The sequence below is a fragment of the Eptatretus burgeri genome, chromosome 23 (assembly GCF_056783735.1).
Source record: "Eptatretus burgeri isolate ZD-2024b chromosome 23, Ebu_testis_v1, whole genome shotgun sequence".
Lineage (NCBI taxonomy): Eukaryota > Metazoa > Chordata > Myxini > Myxiniformes > Myxinidae > Eptatretus > Eptatretus burgeri.
Window position 1 is genome coordinate 108,511 of NC_140983.1, and position 13,744 is coordinate 122,254.

At 41.8% G+C, this 13,744-nt stretch overlaps 2 protein-coding genes across 5 annotated transcripts in view; both read right to left on the reverse strand.

The window, feature by feature from the left end:
• Window positions 1-13,744, reverse strand: part of LOC147007881 (uncharacterized) — a 51,566-nt gene that overhangs the window by 11,555 nt on the left and 26,267 nt on the right. Inside the window, exon 1 of one of the 4 annotated variants that reach the window (XM_085866081.1) lies at window positions 119-271. The exons of 1 other annotated variant lie outside the window; for it this stretch is intronic. Coding sequence is in view for 1 of the 3 variants with exons in the window: in XM_085866079.1 (XP_085722205.1) it covers window positions 10,463-10,532 (70 nt within the window). In the remaining 2 variants the exon portion in view is untranslated. Of the gene's footprint in view, window positions 1-118; window positions 272-6,269; window positions 6,407-10,462; window positions 10,922-13,744 lie in introns of those variants that run through there. 2 more of the 4 variants (XM_085866080.1, XM_085866079.1) reach the window with 2 other exon arrangements.
• On the reverse strand, window positions 4,530-10,445 carry LOC147007882 (uncharacterized). The gene is made up of 2 exons (XM_085866088.1): window positions 10,378-10,445; window positions 4,530-6,409 (listed from the first exon to the last, which is right to left on the reverse strand). The coding sequence occupies exon 2, from the start codon at window positions 6,399-6,401 to the stop codon at window positions 5,175-5,177; it is 1,227 nt and encodes a 408-aa protein (XP_085722214.1). The 5' UTR covers window positions 6,402-6,409; window positions 10,378-10,445; the 3' UTR covers window positions 4,530-5,174.

The window sequence follows — 13,744 nt, forward strand, 5'->3', positions numbered from 1 at the left end:
TTTTTCCGTGTGATTATTTTCAACAAATTCCGAGACTTCTTTTATTATCGTGCCGATCGTAGATATATTACGGCCATATTCTTTTGCGAGATCAATCAAACGCATCCCCTTTTCATACCTTTCTGTTATCTCTTGCTTTGTTTGTATGGCCAGAAAAACTCTCTTCTTCTTCTTTTCTCCTTGTCCACTTTTCTTCATTGCTTTCTTGGGGTCCATTGTGAATAAAAGTTACTGTAATCCACACGCGTACTGTACTGTAACACTGTCCGAGCACTTCGTAGCGGGACCAAAGACTGTATACAGTATAACTATATTTACAGAGCGGGACGGGGACACGAAGAGCATGCTGGGATACACGCATACGCAAAGGGTTGCCAGGCAGATTTTAGGCGATAGCCAATGGCAGGGCAGCTACAAGTTTGTTTACATTCGGGAAACTCTGGGAGCAGCGAAAAGCAGCGCGTACTGTACTGTATTTTTGACTTCGTATCCTGAAACGCCTTTGTAACTAGAGGCAATATTTTCCCGTTCAGGCGCTTCGTAACCTGAAACATTCGTATGTAGAGACATTCGTAAGTAGAGGTACCACTGTATATGTATGTGTATGTAAGTGTGTATGTGTGTATGTATGTATGTATTTATGTGTATGTAAGTGTGTATGTATCTGTGTATGTGTGTGTTTTTATGTGTGTATGTATGTGAGATATCCAACAAAGTTATTCTTGTTTTGTATTTTTAATTAATTTTCTAAAATGTGTATAATTTGTTTTTCTTTTGGAAGTTGTGCGTTAAGGTGTGAAAATAAAGGTGGAAAAAGTCTGGTTTAATGTCATTTAATTCGAGGCAACAAGGTAACAAAAGGTGAAAATTTTGAAAGGGGGTGCATGTCGACTTTCTATGGGCTCTGTTGGTCAAAGAGACCGAGCTTGTAAAAAGGCTTCTCAGACACCAAAAGGTGCATCATCACCGACATCTGAAGAAGTAAACCTTCAATAAATTAAGACACACCACCAACGTATACCTGCTTTCATATATTGGGGCTGTACCAAGTTATAGTTGTCCGAGGTCTTGTCTGAGTTGGTTAAATTATAGATGCAAATAATGTATTGGGCCAAGGAGTACCACCATGGGAAATTTGGGGTCTGGGTGTACTGGACCAATGTACCACCATGTCAAGACCAAGGTATCACCGTGCCCCTTGCAGACAGAGGCCCTCAAGCATGCTCCTTGCAGACAGAGGCCCTCAAGCATGCTCCTTGCAGACAGGTGTTTGAAAAACGGAAAAACTTTGGACCTCTGGATCTCTTAAACAAGGAAAAAATCCAAGGAAAAAATTACAACTTGGCATATGGCAAGTACTCCTCATGGTGAATGAGTGAATTTTTATGACGTCATAGGTGCCTTCGTTATGATGTCATCATTGCACATGTAGAATGCTACATCCGATCAGTATGAACATTTTTGAGGGTACACAAAAAAATGTTTTGATGATGTCATCAGTCATGCGATTCGGTCGCCACATTGTTTGTTTTTCAACCTTCAAAAATCTTCTCTGAAATGGCTGAACAGATTGAGGCGAAACTTTAAACATATGACCGCCTATCCATGACGATTAGAAGGTTCACACGTATGATCATCGGTCACATGGTTGGGCCGCCATATTGTATCTGCACTAAAACATATAAAAACCTTCTTCTCCAGAATGGCTGGACAGATCAAGAGAAAAATTCACATAAATGTTCCCCAAGCATGCGTGTACCAGGTTAAGGAATAATTGATGTCACATGGGTTGGCAGCCATATTGGATTTAAAGAATATTAAATAATGTTTTCTCTGGAACTGCTGAATCAATCGACGTGAAACTTCATGGGGAATACATGTTTTAAATTCTAGTAGTGATGGGGAATACATGTTTTAAATTTTAGTGGTGATGGGGAATACATGTTTTAAATTCCAGTGGTGATGGGGAATACGTTTTAAATTCTAGTGGTGATGGGGAATACGTTTTAAATTCTAGTGGTGATGGGGAATACATGTTTTAAATTCTAGTAGTGATGGGGAATACATGTTTTAAATTCTAGTCGTGATGGGGAATACGTTTTAAATTCTAGTGGTGATGGGGAATACATGTTTTAAATTCCAGTGGTGATGGGGAATACATGTTTTAAATTGTAGTGGTGATGGGGAATACATGTTTTAAATTCTCGTAGTGATGGGGAATACATGTTTTAAATTGTAGTGGTGATGGGGAATTCATGTTTTAAATTCCAGTGGTGATGGGGAATACATGTTTTAAATTCCAGTGGTCATGGGGAATACATGTTTTAAATTCTCGTAGTGATGGGGAATACATGTTTTAAATTCTAGTGGTGATGGGGAATACATGTTTTAAATTCTAGTGGTGATGGGGAATACAAGTTTTAAATTCTAGTGGTGATGGGGAATACGTTTTAAATTCTAGTGGTGATGGGGAATACATGTTTTAAATTCTAGTGGTGATGGGGAATACATGTTTTAAATTCCAGTGGTGATGGGGAATACATGTTTTAAATTCTCGTAGTGATGGGGAATACATGTTTTAAATTCTAGTAGTGATGGGGAACACATGTTTTAAATTCTAGTGGTGATGGGGAATATATGTTTTAAATTCTAGTGGTGATGGGGAATACATGTTTTAAATTCTCATGGTGATGGGGAATACATGTTTTAAATTCCAGTGGTGATGGGGAATACATGTTTTAAATTCTAGTGGTAATGGGGAATACATTTTAAATTCTAGTGGTGATGGGGAATACATGTTTTAAATTCTAGTGTTGATGGGGAATACATGTTTTAAATTCCAGTAGTGATGGGGAATACATGTTTTAAATTCTACTAGTGATGGGGAATACGTTTTAAATTATAGTAGTGATGGGGAATAAATGTTTTAAATTATAGTGGTGATGGGGAATACATGTTTTAAATTTTAGTAGTGATGGGGAACACATGTTTTAAATTCTAGTGGTGATGGGGAATACATGTTTTAAATTCTAGTAGTGATGGGGACTACATGTTTTAAATTCTAGTGGTGATGGGGAATACATGTTTTAAATTCTAGTGGTGATGGGGAATACATGTTTTAAATTCTAGTGGTGATGGGGAATACATGTTTTAAATTCTAGTGGTGATGGGGAATACATGTTTTAAATTCTAGTAGTGATGGGAAATACATGTTTTAACTTCTAGTAGTGATGGGGAATACATGTTTTAAATTCTAGTGGTGATGGGGAATACATGTTTTAAATTCTAGTAGTGATGGGGAATACATGTTTTAAATTCTAGTGGTGATGGGGAATACATGTTTTAAATTCTAGTGGTGATGGGGAATACATGTTTTAAATTCTAGTAGTGATGGGGAATACATGTTTTAAATTCTAGTGGTGATGGGGAATACATGTTTTAAATTCTAGTGGTGATGGGGAATACATGTTTTAAATTCTAGTGGTGATGGGGAATACATGTTTTAAATTCTAGTGGTGATGGGGAATACATGTTTTAAATTCTAGTGGTGATGGGGAATACATGTTTTAAATTCTAGTAGTGATGGGAAATACATGTTTTAACTTCTAGTAGTGATGGGGAATACATGTTTTAAATTCTAGTGGTGATGGGGAATACATGTTTTAAATTCTAGTAGTGATGGGGAATACATGTTTTAAATTCTAGTGGTGATGGGGAATACATGTTTTAAATTCTAGTGGTGATGGGGAATACATGTTTTAAATTTAAACTTGATTGGATGTATGGTCTGGCAGCCAGAATTATTAATTTTTTTGATATGGGGTTTAAAAATTTTTTTTTTTCATCAACCTCACTTGGCTGTTCCTGGACGGGTTTGAGGGAGAGGAGTAACAGCGCAAATGCGAATCATGATGATGATGACTCATGACTTCATCCTACTGATGTCTTCATCTTTTATTTTTGCTTGTTTGAGTCCCTTCTGATTACTCCAATGCAGGACTGTGTCTGTTTGGTCTTCCATTTGATTTGAATTTATTTTAATCCCATTCCAAATTCAATTTAATAATTAATAATATTAATTAAAAAACACTTCATGGGTCAAGGTCAGGTGTCTGATCAAAGTAGGGTTGCATCAAAGCGGGACTTCTTGGAACCCGGTCATCACTGCCAGCAGTGATAAAGTGGCAGTTATAATTGTCTCTTATTCATTATGCAACACACCAGTACACAAACGTCACACAAAATTCACGACATAAAAGTACACTTACACCACACAAACAAAGTTCTGGTGAGGGTCTGCAATCTCTGATTGCTCTTTTTCTTGTTTATCAATGTGTTTTTTATATAAATAAATATAGCCCCCTGTATTCACGAGGTTCCTTGAGTTTTTCCCTCGATGTGAAAGCATTTTCTCCTTCGCAACAACAGTATGTTGCTGTAACTCATCTCCAAGGATGCACCTGTGTGTGAGTAGTGTTACTTGGTAAAATAAATAATGGGAAAGTTATCAAAGATGAAGGCTGAAACGATTGGGAAAAACAAACAATTTAATGGTTCACACCTGTACACCTGATCATAAGGACGTGCAAAGAATAAACCATGACAAGTGATGTGAAGAACTTCCGACAAGAGGAAGAACAAACACAGATATGGGATTAAAGATATCCCAAAGTTTAAGAAACAAAAAAAGATTCCAGTTCAAGTTGAAAATCTATACTTATCATGTGATTGTGTGTGTGTGTGTGTGTGTGTGTGTGTGTGTGTGTGTGTGTGTGTGTGTGTGTGTGTGTGTGAGTGTGTGTGTGTGTGTGTGTGTGTGTGTGTGTGTGTGTGTGTGTGTGTGTGTGTGTGTGTGTGTGTGTGTGTGTGTGTGTGTGTGTGTGTGTGTGTGTGTGTGTGTATATATCCATCTCCATTTTGGTAAAGGGTCATGTTTGTCGAGCAAGTTGTATTTTCTTGTTTTGTTTTGATGGATATTTTCAGGATCGTCACTGAACTGCAGGTAGTCTCCAACTGTAGTTAGTTTGTAGTAATATTCACTCCCAGAGATATTTTAAAGATCTCATTGAGGTTCTTCTTTATTACTCCAGTAGCTCCAGCTGTCACTGACACAATGGCGACACTCTTCAACTTCCAGGATATTTTGACTTCATTTTCCAGATCCCGGTATTTTGTTATTTCCCTGATAACACGGGATTCACGCAACAAGTCGCTGGGTTCTCGCACCTCTGTTGTATCTTCGTGTGTATTTTTTGATGATGAGATAAATTTGATGAATAAATAAATGTCTTGTCACAAACAGAACACTTGTAGGGTTTATCCCCGGAATGTATTCGTTCATGGGAATGTAAATTTGATGATTGATTAAATGCCTTGTTACAAACAGAACACTTGTAGGGTTTACACCCCGTATGTATTCGTTCATGGATATTTAAATTTGACGAAGAAGAAAATGTTTTGTTGCAAACAGAACACTTGTGGGGTTTATCCCCGGAATGTATTCGTTCATGGTTATGTAAAGTTGAGGATTGATTAAACGCCTTGTTACAAAAAGAACACTTGTAGGGTTTATACCCCGTATGTATTCGTTCATGGTCATGTAAATTTGATGATTGATGAAACGCCTTGTTACAAACAGAACACTTGTAGGGTTTATCCCCAGAATGTACTCGTTCATGTTTACATAAAGTTGATGATTGATTGAACGCCTTGTTACACACAGAACACTTGTAGGGTTTATCCCCAAAATGTATTCGTTCATGGTTATGTAACGATGATGAATCCGTAAATGTCTTGTTACACACAGAAGACTGGTAGGGTTTACACCCCGAATGTATTCGTTCATGTTTATGTAAAGATGATGAAGAAACAAAGGCCTTGTTACACACAGAACACTTGTTCGGTTTATCCCTGGAATGTATTCGTTCATGTTGATGTAAAGATGATGAATCAGTAAATGCCTCGTGACACAGAGAACACTTGTAGGGTTTAACCCCCATATGTCTTCGTTCATGTCGATGTAAAGTTGATGAATCACCAACTGCATTGTGACACATGGAACATATGTAGAGTTTATCAGTGGAATGTATATTTTGGCGACGATGTGAATTTGATGAAGTACTAAACGCTTCGTTGCAAACGGAACATTTGAAGGGTTTCTTCCCGGTATGCAGTATTGTATGTTGAGATAAATTTGATGAAATAGTAAATGCCTCGTTACAAACGAAACACTTGTGGAGTTTCTCGTTTCCTTGGATCTGCTTGATCACCTGTAAACAACTTTTGTGGTTGTTGAAAGAGACGCTGCACGATTTGTCATTGTCCTGACAAGAAGGTATTTTCTGATTGAAATAATCTTCTGTCTCGAACGGGGCAGAGTTGGTAAAAGAAATGATTTTCATTTCTTTGTCTGAAAAGACAAGGGAACACAAAATAAAACCAATGTCACCCTGCTTCTTGCCAAAAGGTGACCAAGTGTGACTTCTTTAAGGTCACACTGAGGTGAACAGAGCTGCTATCCACCAGGAGCGACTCCTTGAGGAATATCTGCCTACGAGAGATTCCGATGAGAATCGTTCTACAGAGGAACCATGAAAAATATGTGTTTGCCTCATAACGTCACCAAATGACGTCATAATGTCTCAAGCTTGACATATCTAGAAAGCACTTATCGAGGTGTTCAATTTGAGGTACTACACGATATGGTTCCTAAAACTTGAAAATTTGACCTTGGGGTCAAATATGTTTGACCTCAGGTGCTAACCATGAAGGTCAAGGCCAATCGCCACCAAAAATTAATCAGCTGAGCGCCAGACCATGAACTATATTCCCATGATGTTTGAAGACGATCCGATCAAAATTACTCAAAAAATAAGGGTTTCGTCGACTCCCCTGATTTGCGACAAAATGACCTTGACCCTTGACCTTCAAAATTTTATGCGCTGAAAGGGACCTCTATAGGCCTCTGATATGCGAAGTTACAAAAATTTCCAATGATAACTGTGCTATGCAGAGTGATTTATACGTGATTACAGACAAAAAAAAAACATATGAAGGTCAAGGACAATCGCCACCAAAAATTAATCAGCTGAGCACCAGACCATGAACTATATTCCCATGAAGTTTGAAGACGATCCGATCAAAATTACTCAAAAAATAAGGGTTTCGTCGACTCCCCTGATTTGCGACAAAGTGACCTTGACCTTTGACCTTGACCTTCAAAATTTTGTGCGCTGAAAGGGACCTCTATAGGCCTCTGATATGCGAAGTTACAAAAATTTCCAATGATAACTGTGCTCTGCAGAATTTTTTATACGTGATTACAAACAAAACAAAAAAAAAACATACAAGCTGACTAACATATCTTGCAAAAACTTCGTTTTGGCAAGATAATTAACTGGACAGTATCTAAAAATGCATCATCAGAGCCCCCCCCCACCCTCCCTCGGAGACCCCCATAATCAGTGCAGATTTTGTGATCGATAAACTTTGGTTCATCACAAATGAGGAATATTGTGGTCAAGTTTCATTGAAATTGTGTGTGTAGTTTCAGAGAAGAAAGCAAATAGGCTCTGTCGATATCCATTTTTTTCTATATCGATGTACTCTTAGGGTCAGCGTGGTATATACCGGTATATCGATATTATCAAAAAAAAAAAAATTAAGCAACTCATTTTTTAAAAGTAAGTTCCAAAAATACGCAATGGTCCAATGGCACATTATGTATTATCTATCTTCTATCTATAATTCTAGCAGTGTGTGTGTGTGTGTGTGTGTGTGTGTGTGTGTGTGTGTGTGTGTGTGTGTGTGTGTGTGTGTGTGTGTGTGTGTGTGTGTGTGTGTGTGTGTGTGTGTGTGTGTGTGTGTGTGTGTGTGTGTGTGTGTGTCCGTGGACCCCGCCTGAAAGTAGAAACTGTTAAGTGCCTGTGTTCCTTGTAAATTGCATTTCTCATATTCGGTTTTAATTCTGCTCTTTATGCTTCCCTGCCCCATGATAAATAAACCCCCAATTGTTCAATGTACCAACTCGTTGTCTGTCACTTTCGTTCATTGGTTTAGCACGGTGCATACTGGGAATTAGGGAGGCCGTTCGTGCCGTAAATTGTTCATTTGGACCGACGGATCGTGGTAATCCCCGCTCGGATTACACCCGGATCGGTCTCAGGAAACGGCCCGTTCTGCCCGAGGTCCGTCGAGAGTGTGGTTTTCCCCGGTAGCTAGACGGCATGAGTACTTAGGTAAATGGGAATAGACAAGTGGACCCTACCTCACACCGTCGAAATATTGGTGACAACGGTCCTTTAAGTGGCCCGTCGATTCTGGAGTTATCCGGGGTGACGACCTTTCAATTCCTGTTTTCGGTAGCAATCAGCCCAACTACTGCTCCATCTGACGTTCGTTCTCGCTTCCGAACCCGGCACCACAACAATATATCAAAAATCGGCTCGAGTTAAATTTTCTAAATATCTCGAAGTGTTTAATTCGAAGTCTCGTTTCTCCACATTCAAAACTGTAGGACAAGTATTGAAAAGAGTGAACGCAGTTTTTCGGCCGCTGCATAGCAACATAGAAACTCAAACGCGCACACTCCCACCTCATATGGCACCTGTCGCCAAGTTTCTTCGAAATCGGTTTGCTGGTTTGTGCTGTGGAGCCTCGCGTTGCAGACAGACACACACACACACACACACACACACACACACACACACACACACACACACACACACACACACACACACACACACACATATGCAAAACCCGATAAACTTCTCTCAATGCTCTTGTTTGACCACCTCCTGAGCCACACATTATTTTTCGTAAGCCACGCCCACTTTTTATAAGCCACGCCCACTTCCCATAAGCTGCGCCTCCTTTCATACGCCACTCCCACTTTTCATCAACCACGTCCACTTTCCCTGAACTCCGCCCACTTCCCTAAGCCCCTCATAAACCAGAGTTGGTGTCAAAGCCACCCAATGTTCGCCTGTTTATACATTTATCTTTTTAAAAGACTCGTCTAATAATTAATATTTTTAATAAAGCATTGCAGTGAAGTCTGATCCAAATAATTTTAAAGCAATATATGTATTTGTATATTGCAATCAGTATCAAGAGCGCAAGTGAGCACAATATACGCCCGGACAAGAAGGTATATACAGAATTGTGTTACTACATGGAAAACAGCATCCTGGTTGCCATGGCAACCACTTTAGATGACGAACGTATGTCGCGACACACCGTCTCCACAGTCTGTACCTATGTACCAAATACGAAACGTGAAAGTTGAAAACTTTGGGAGTGAGAGTGCGGACAGGAATGGATGGAAAACAGCATCCTGGTTGCCATGGCAACCACTTTAGATGAGGAACGTATGTCAACACACACCATCTCCACAGTCTGTACCTATGTACCAAATATGAAACGTGAAAGTTGAAAACTTTGGGAGAGTGCAGACAGGAACGGATGGAAAACAGCATCCTGGTTGCCATGGCAACCACTTTAGATGATGAACGTATGTCACGACACACCGTCTCCACAGTCTGTACCTATGTACCAAATATGAAACGTGAAAGTTGAAAACTTTGGGAGTTAGAGTGCGGACAGGAACGGATGGACGGACGACCGGCATCACATAATACGCCCCGATATATATATAAAGATATATATATATATATATATATATATATATATATATATATATATATTTTCTTTATATATATATTTATATATATTGGGCGTATAAAAAAATAGTGTGGTAGATAAAAACATTGGAAAGGAAAAAAGAACTTGCACCAAAAACTTGAACATTTTCACGCTCACGCCGGGGGGTATCGCTATAGTTCTCTGTTCTTCGAACAGGCGAGCTAAAAATGACGGTAAATAGACACCCGATTTTTGAAGGACTACCATTTGAAAAATAAAACCTCAATCAAAAATCCGCTTGAGTAAAATTTTCTAAATATCTCGAAGTGTTTAATTCCGAAGTCTCGTTTCTCCACATTCAAAACTGAAGGACAAGTATTGAAAATAGTGAACGCGGTTTTTCGGCCGCTGCAAAGCAACGGGTGGTTGCTTAGCAACGAAACTCAAACGTGCACACTCCCAGCCCATATGGCACCTTATCACCAAGTTTCATCGAAATCGGTTTGCTGGTTTGTGCTGTGGAGCCTCGCGTTGCAGACACACACACACACACACACACACACACACACACACACACACACACACACACACACACACACACACACACACACACACACAAAGACGGAAAACTCGAAAATAAGGGATATCTTGCGAATCCAAAAACATAACGTCCGTCCACCCTGTGTGGTGGAGGGAACAACGATGTGTGAAGAGGTGGGAGGAGCACGGATTTACCCGACACGGTGATGACGTCATACCGCAGGTGATATCCCGTCCCCAACTCACCAACCGTCCCCCTCCCGGATCCCTCTCCACTAACCGGGCCGACTGTGCTGATCCTGACAGTTGAGGAATTGAGCTGCGGTCAGTAACGTGTCCATGATGTACATTGCGGGTTATTCAAATGGAGGATCTCGGATCTCAGGGGTTCCCCTTGTCCCCCTCCACTCCATCACAGCTCCCTCCAAGGACCGATTTCCTTTGATCTGCGATGTACTCGCTTCCTGAGCCTCGACCTCCCTAAAAGAACTGCGTGATCGTTCATCCCTCCCCTCCTCGAGTGCGGAACGGGGCCTAAACCCCGTTATTAGGTCTCAGGGAAACGAACCTCCCAACATTCCGTTCTCTCATCCCCATTCCCCTTCTTTGAGGGTTCGTCACGATCAGGGGCCACACAGAGAAAGGTGAAGCACAAAATTTTACCAGAGGAAGGTCCGCAAAATGGCGGAAGAGGTGAGTGTGACGAGGATCACGTGGTGCCAAAACAGCGGGCGAGTAACAAAAACCGGACTGGAACTATGGATTCGGAGCGACTTTTATCCGGAATCTATTTTCCCAGGCGAACATTAAAACAATTAATGAATTCAATTGAAGGGGAAAACTCGTCTGGGCTGAGTTTTTCTTCCACAACGGGAAAAGTGGGTAAAAGTACCCGTTTCACAGACCCACCATCACCCCCATTCGCCCCTCCCCCAGACCCACCATCACCCCACACACCCATCCCCCAGACCCACCATCACCCCCACACACCCCTCCCCCAGACCCAACATCATCCCCACACACCCCTCCCCCAGACCCACCATCACCCCCACACACTCACAATCACTCCGCTCCCCTCCCACATACCCACCATCACCCCACGCACCCCTCCCACAGACCCACCATCACCCCCATTCACCCTCCCACAGACCCACCATCACCCCCACACACCCCTCCCCCAGACCCACCATCACCCCCACACACCCCTCCCCCAGACCCACCATCACCCCCATTCACCCCTCCTCCCAGACCCACCATCACCCCCATTCACCCCTCCCCCAGACTCACCATCACCCCCATTCACCCCTCCCCCGACTCACATCACCCCCATTCACCCCTCCTCCCAGACCCACCATCACCCCCATTCACCCCTCCCCCAGACCCACCATCACCCCCACACACCCCTCTCCCAGACCCACCATCACCCCCATTCACCCTCCCCCAGATCCACCACCACACCCATTCACCCCTCCCACAGACCCACCATCACCCCCACACCCCTCCCCCAGACCCACCATCACCCCCATTCACCCCTCCCCAGACCCACCATCACCCCCACATTCACCCCTCCCACAGACCCACCATCACCCCCACACACCCTCCCCAGACCCACCATCACCCCCATTCACCCCTCCCCCAGACCCACCATCACCCCCATTCACCCTCCCCCAGACCCACTACCACACCCATTCACCCCTCCCACAGACCCACCATCACCCCCACACACCCCTCACCCAGACCCACCATCACCCCCATTCACCCCCCCCCCAGACCCACCATCACCCCCACACACCCCTCCCCCAGACCCACCATCACCCCCATTCACCCCTCCCACAGACCCACCATCACCCCCATTCTAGAGTCCCTTTATAGAGAGAGTAGCGACAACTAAGGATTTGACGCCATTTTGAGTCCATTCAGTGCGGTGTGAGTGCGGAGCCGCCGGTTGGCGCTAGTTCATTGAACCGTGTATTCCATGATGTTCTCCGTGTATGAGAGATGGGAATTGGCTTTTCCATGTTGATCATGAACAAATTATGTGAAGATGACAAATAAAAATAGAATATTTATGACAACCAAGAGCCATATGATAAAGAAGAAATTCACAGAGCTGGTTGTGATTAAACAGTCAGACATTTCGCACCATGACAAAGAAGGGATGAACTAGACAAGTCCACGTGATGCTTATTTCAACCTCATTTTAACTTCAGGGAGGCGAGAGCGAGACTCGAACTCCCACCTCCCTGTTTATACGTGTACATGTACAATACAATGATAACAGTTATCTTTGTAGTTCTGCAGTTGTTTGACCTTGTTTATCGTGTGTGGGTACATATTTGTGTTTTGTTTAATTTTCATATTTAAATTATTAATCTAAACTTTGCTGCATGTTGCCGATCACATATTAATCCCACCAAAAATAGATTAGCCCACCCCACACTGCCCCTCATTCCCCCTCTCTCTCTCTCTCTCTCTCTCTCTCTCTCTCTCTCTCTCTCTCTCTCTCTCTCTCTCTCTCTCTCTCTCTCTCTCTCTCTCTCTCTCTCTCTCTCTCTCTCTCTCTCTCTCTCTCACACACACACACACAATCTCTAATACACATACAAATTACATATTTACAATCACACACACACATACAAATTACATATTTACAATCACACACACACATACAAATTACATATTTACAATCACACACACACATACAAATTATAAATTGAAAATCACACACACAAACACAAGTTAATGTCCTCACACATTCAAATCAACAGAGACAAATACATACATTCAATGCATGCCCCCCTTCTTTCTCAGTTGTGGCATACAACTGTATAACTGGCATGAATTGGTTTCTAGCAAATTTTTTCTGAAGCATCACTGAAAATTTGAATGACAATAATCATATCTTCCACGTGAAAGTACAACAAAGAAAACTTATTTTATTATTTGTTTTACGAACGTCTCGGAGACCATTGTGAAAGGCTTTGAACTCGTTTACGATTAATACTCAAACCGTGAACCTGTAACCTTCCACTTTTATAGCAAATGACATAATTTTGTTAAAAAACAAAGCCTGTCATTCACTCGTGTAAAAGCCAGTCCCGACCATTCTACACTCCGAAGTTAGATGGGCTGGCTCCCTTCTATGCTTCTATGGGGTGTCGACCTGTTTAGTATCCTGAGATCCGGCAGTCTACACCCACACCAATTGATTTTAAATCTTTGGTATAGCCTACTCTTAAAAGCTAGGGTTAGGGTTTAGGGTTATGGTTAGATTTAGGCTTAGGGTCAGGTTTAGGGTTAGGGTTAGTGTTGACCCTAACCCTGCCTTTGAAGAGTGGGCCGAGTTAGCCCGGATCAGTTCTCCGTTCATTCGTCTTTGTTTTGACTTTAGTTTGACTTTGACTTTGAGTCTGAGTCTGGCTTTGGAGACATGATCTTGACCCTATATTAATTGTTCTGGCTCGAAGACTCCAACTCAAACTTAATTTTAAATAAAGATGCCTTCCCCTTCAATTGCTAATTAATCCACGAGTAATGGATAACAAGCCTGGAAAGCCAAAGC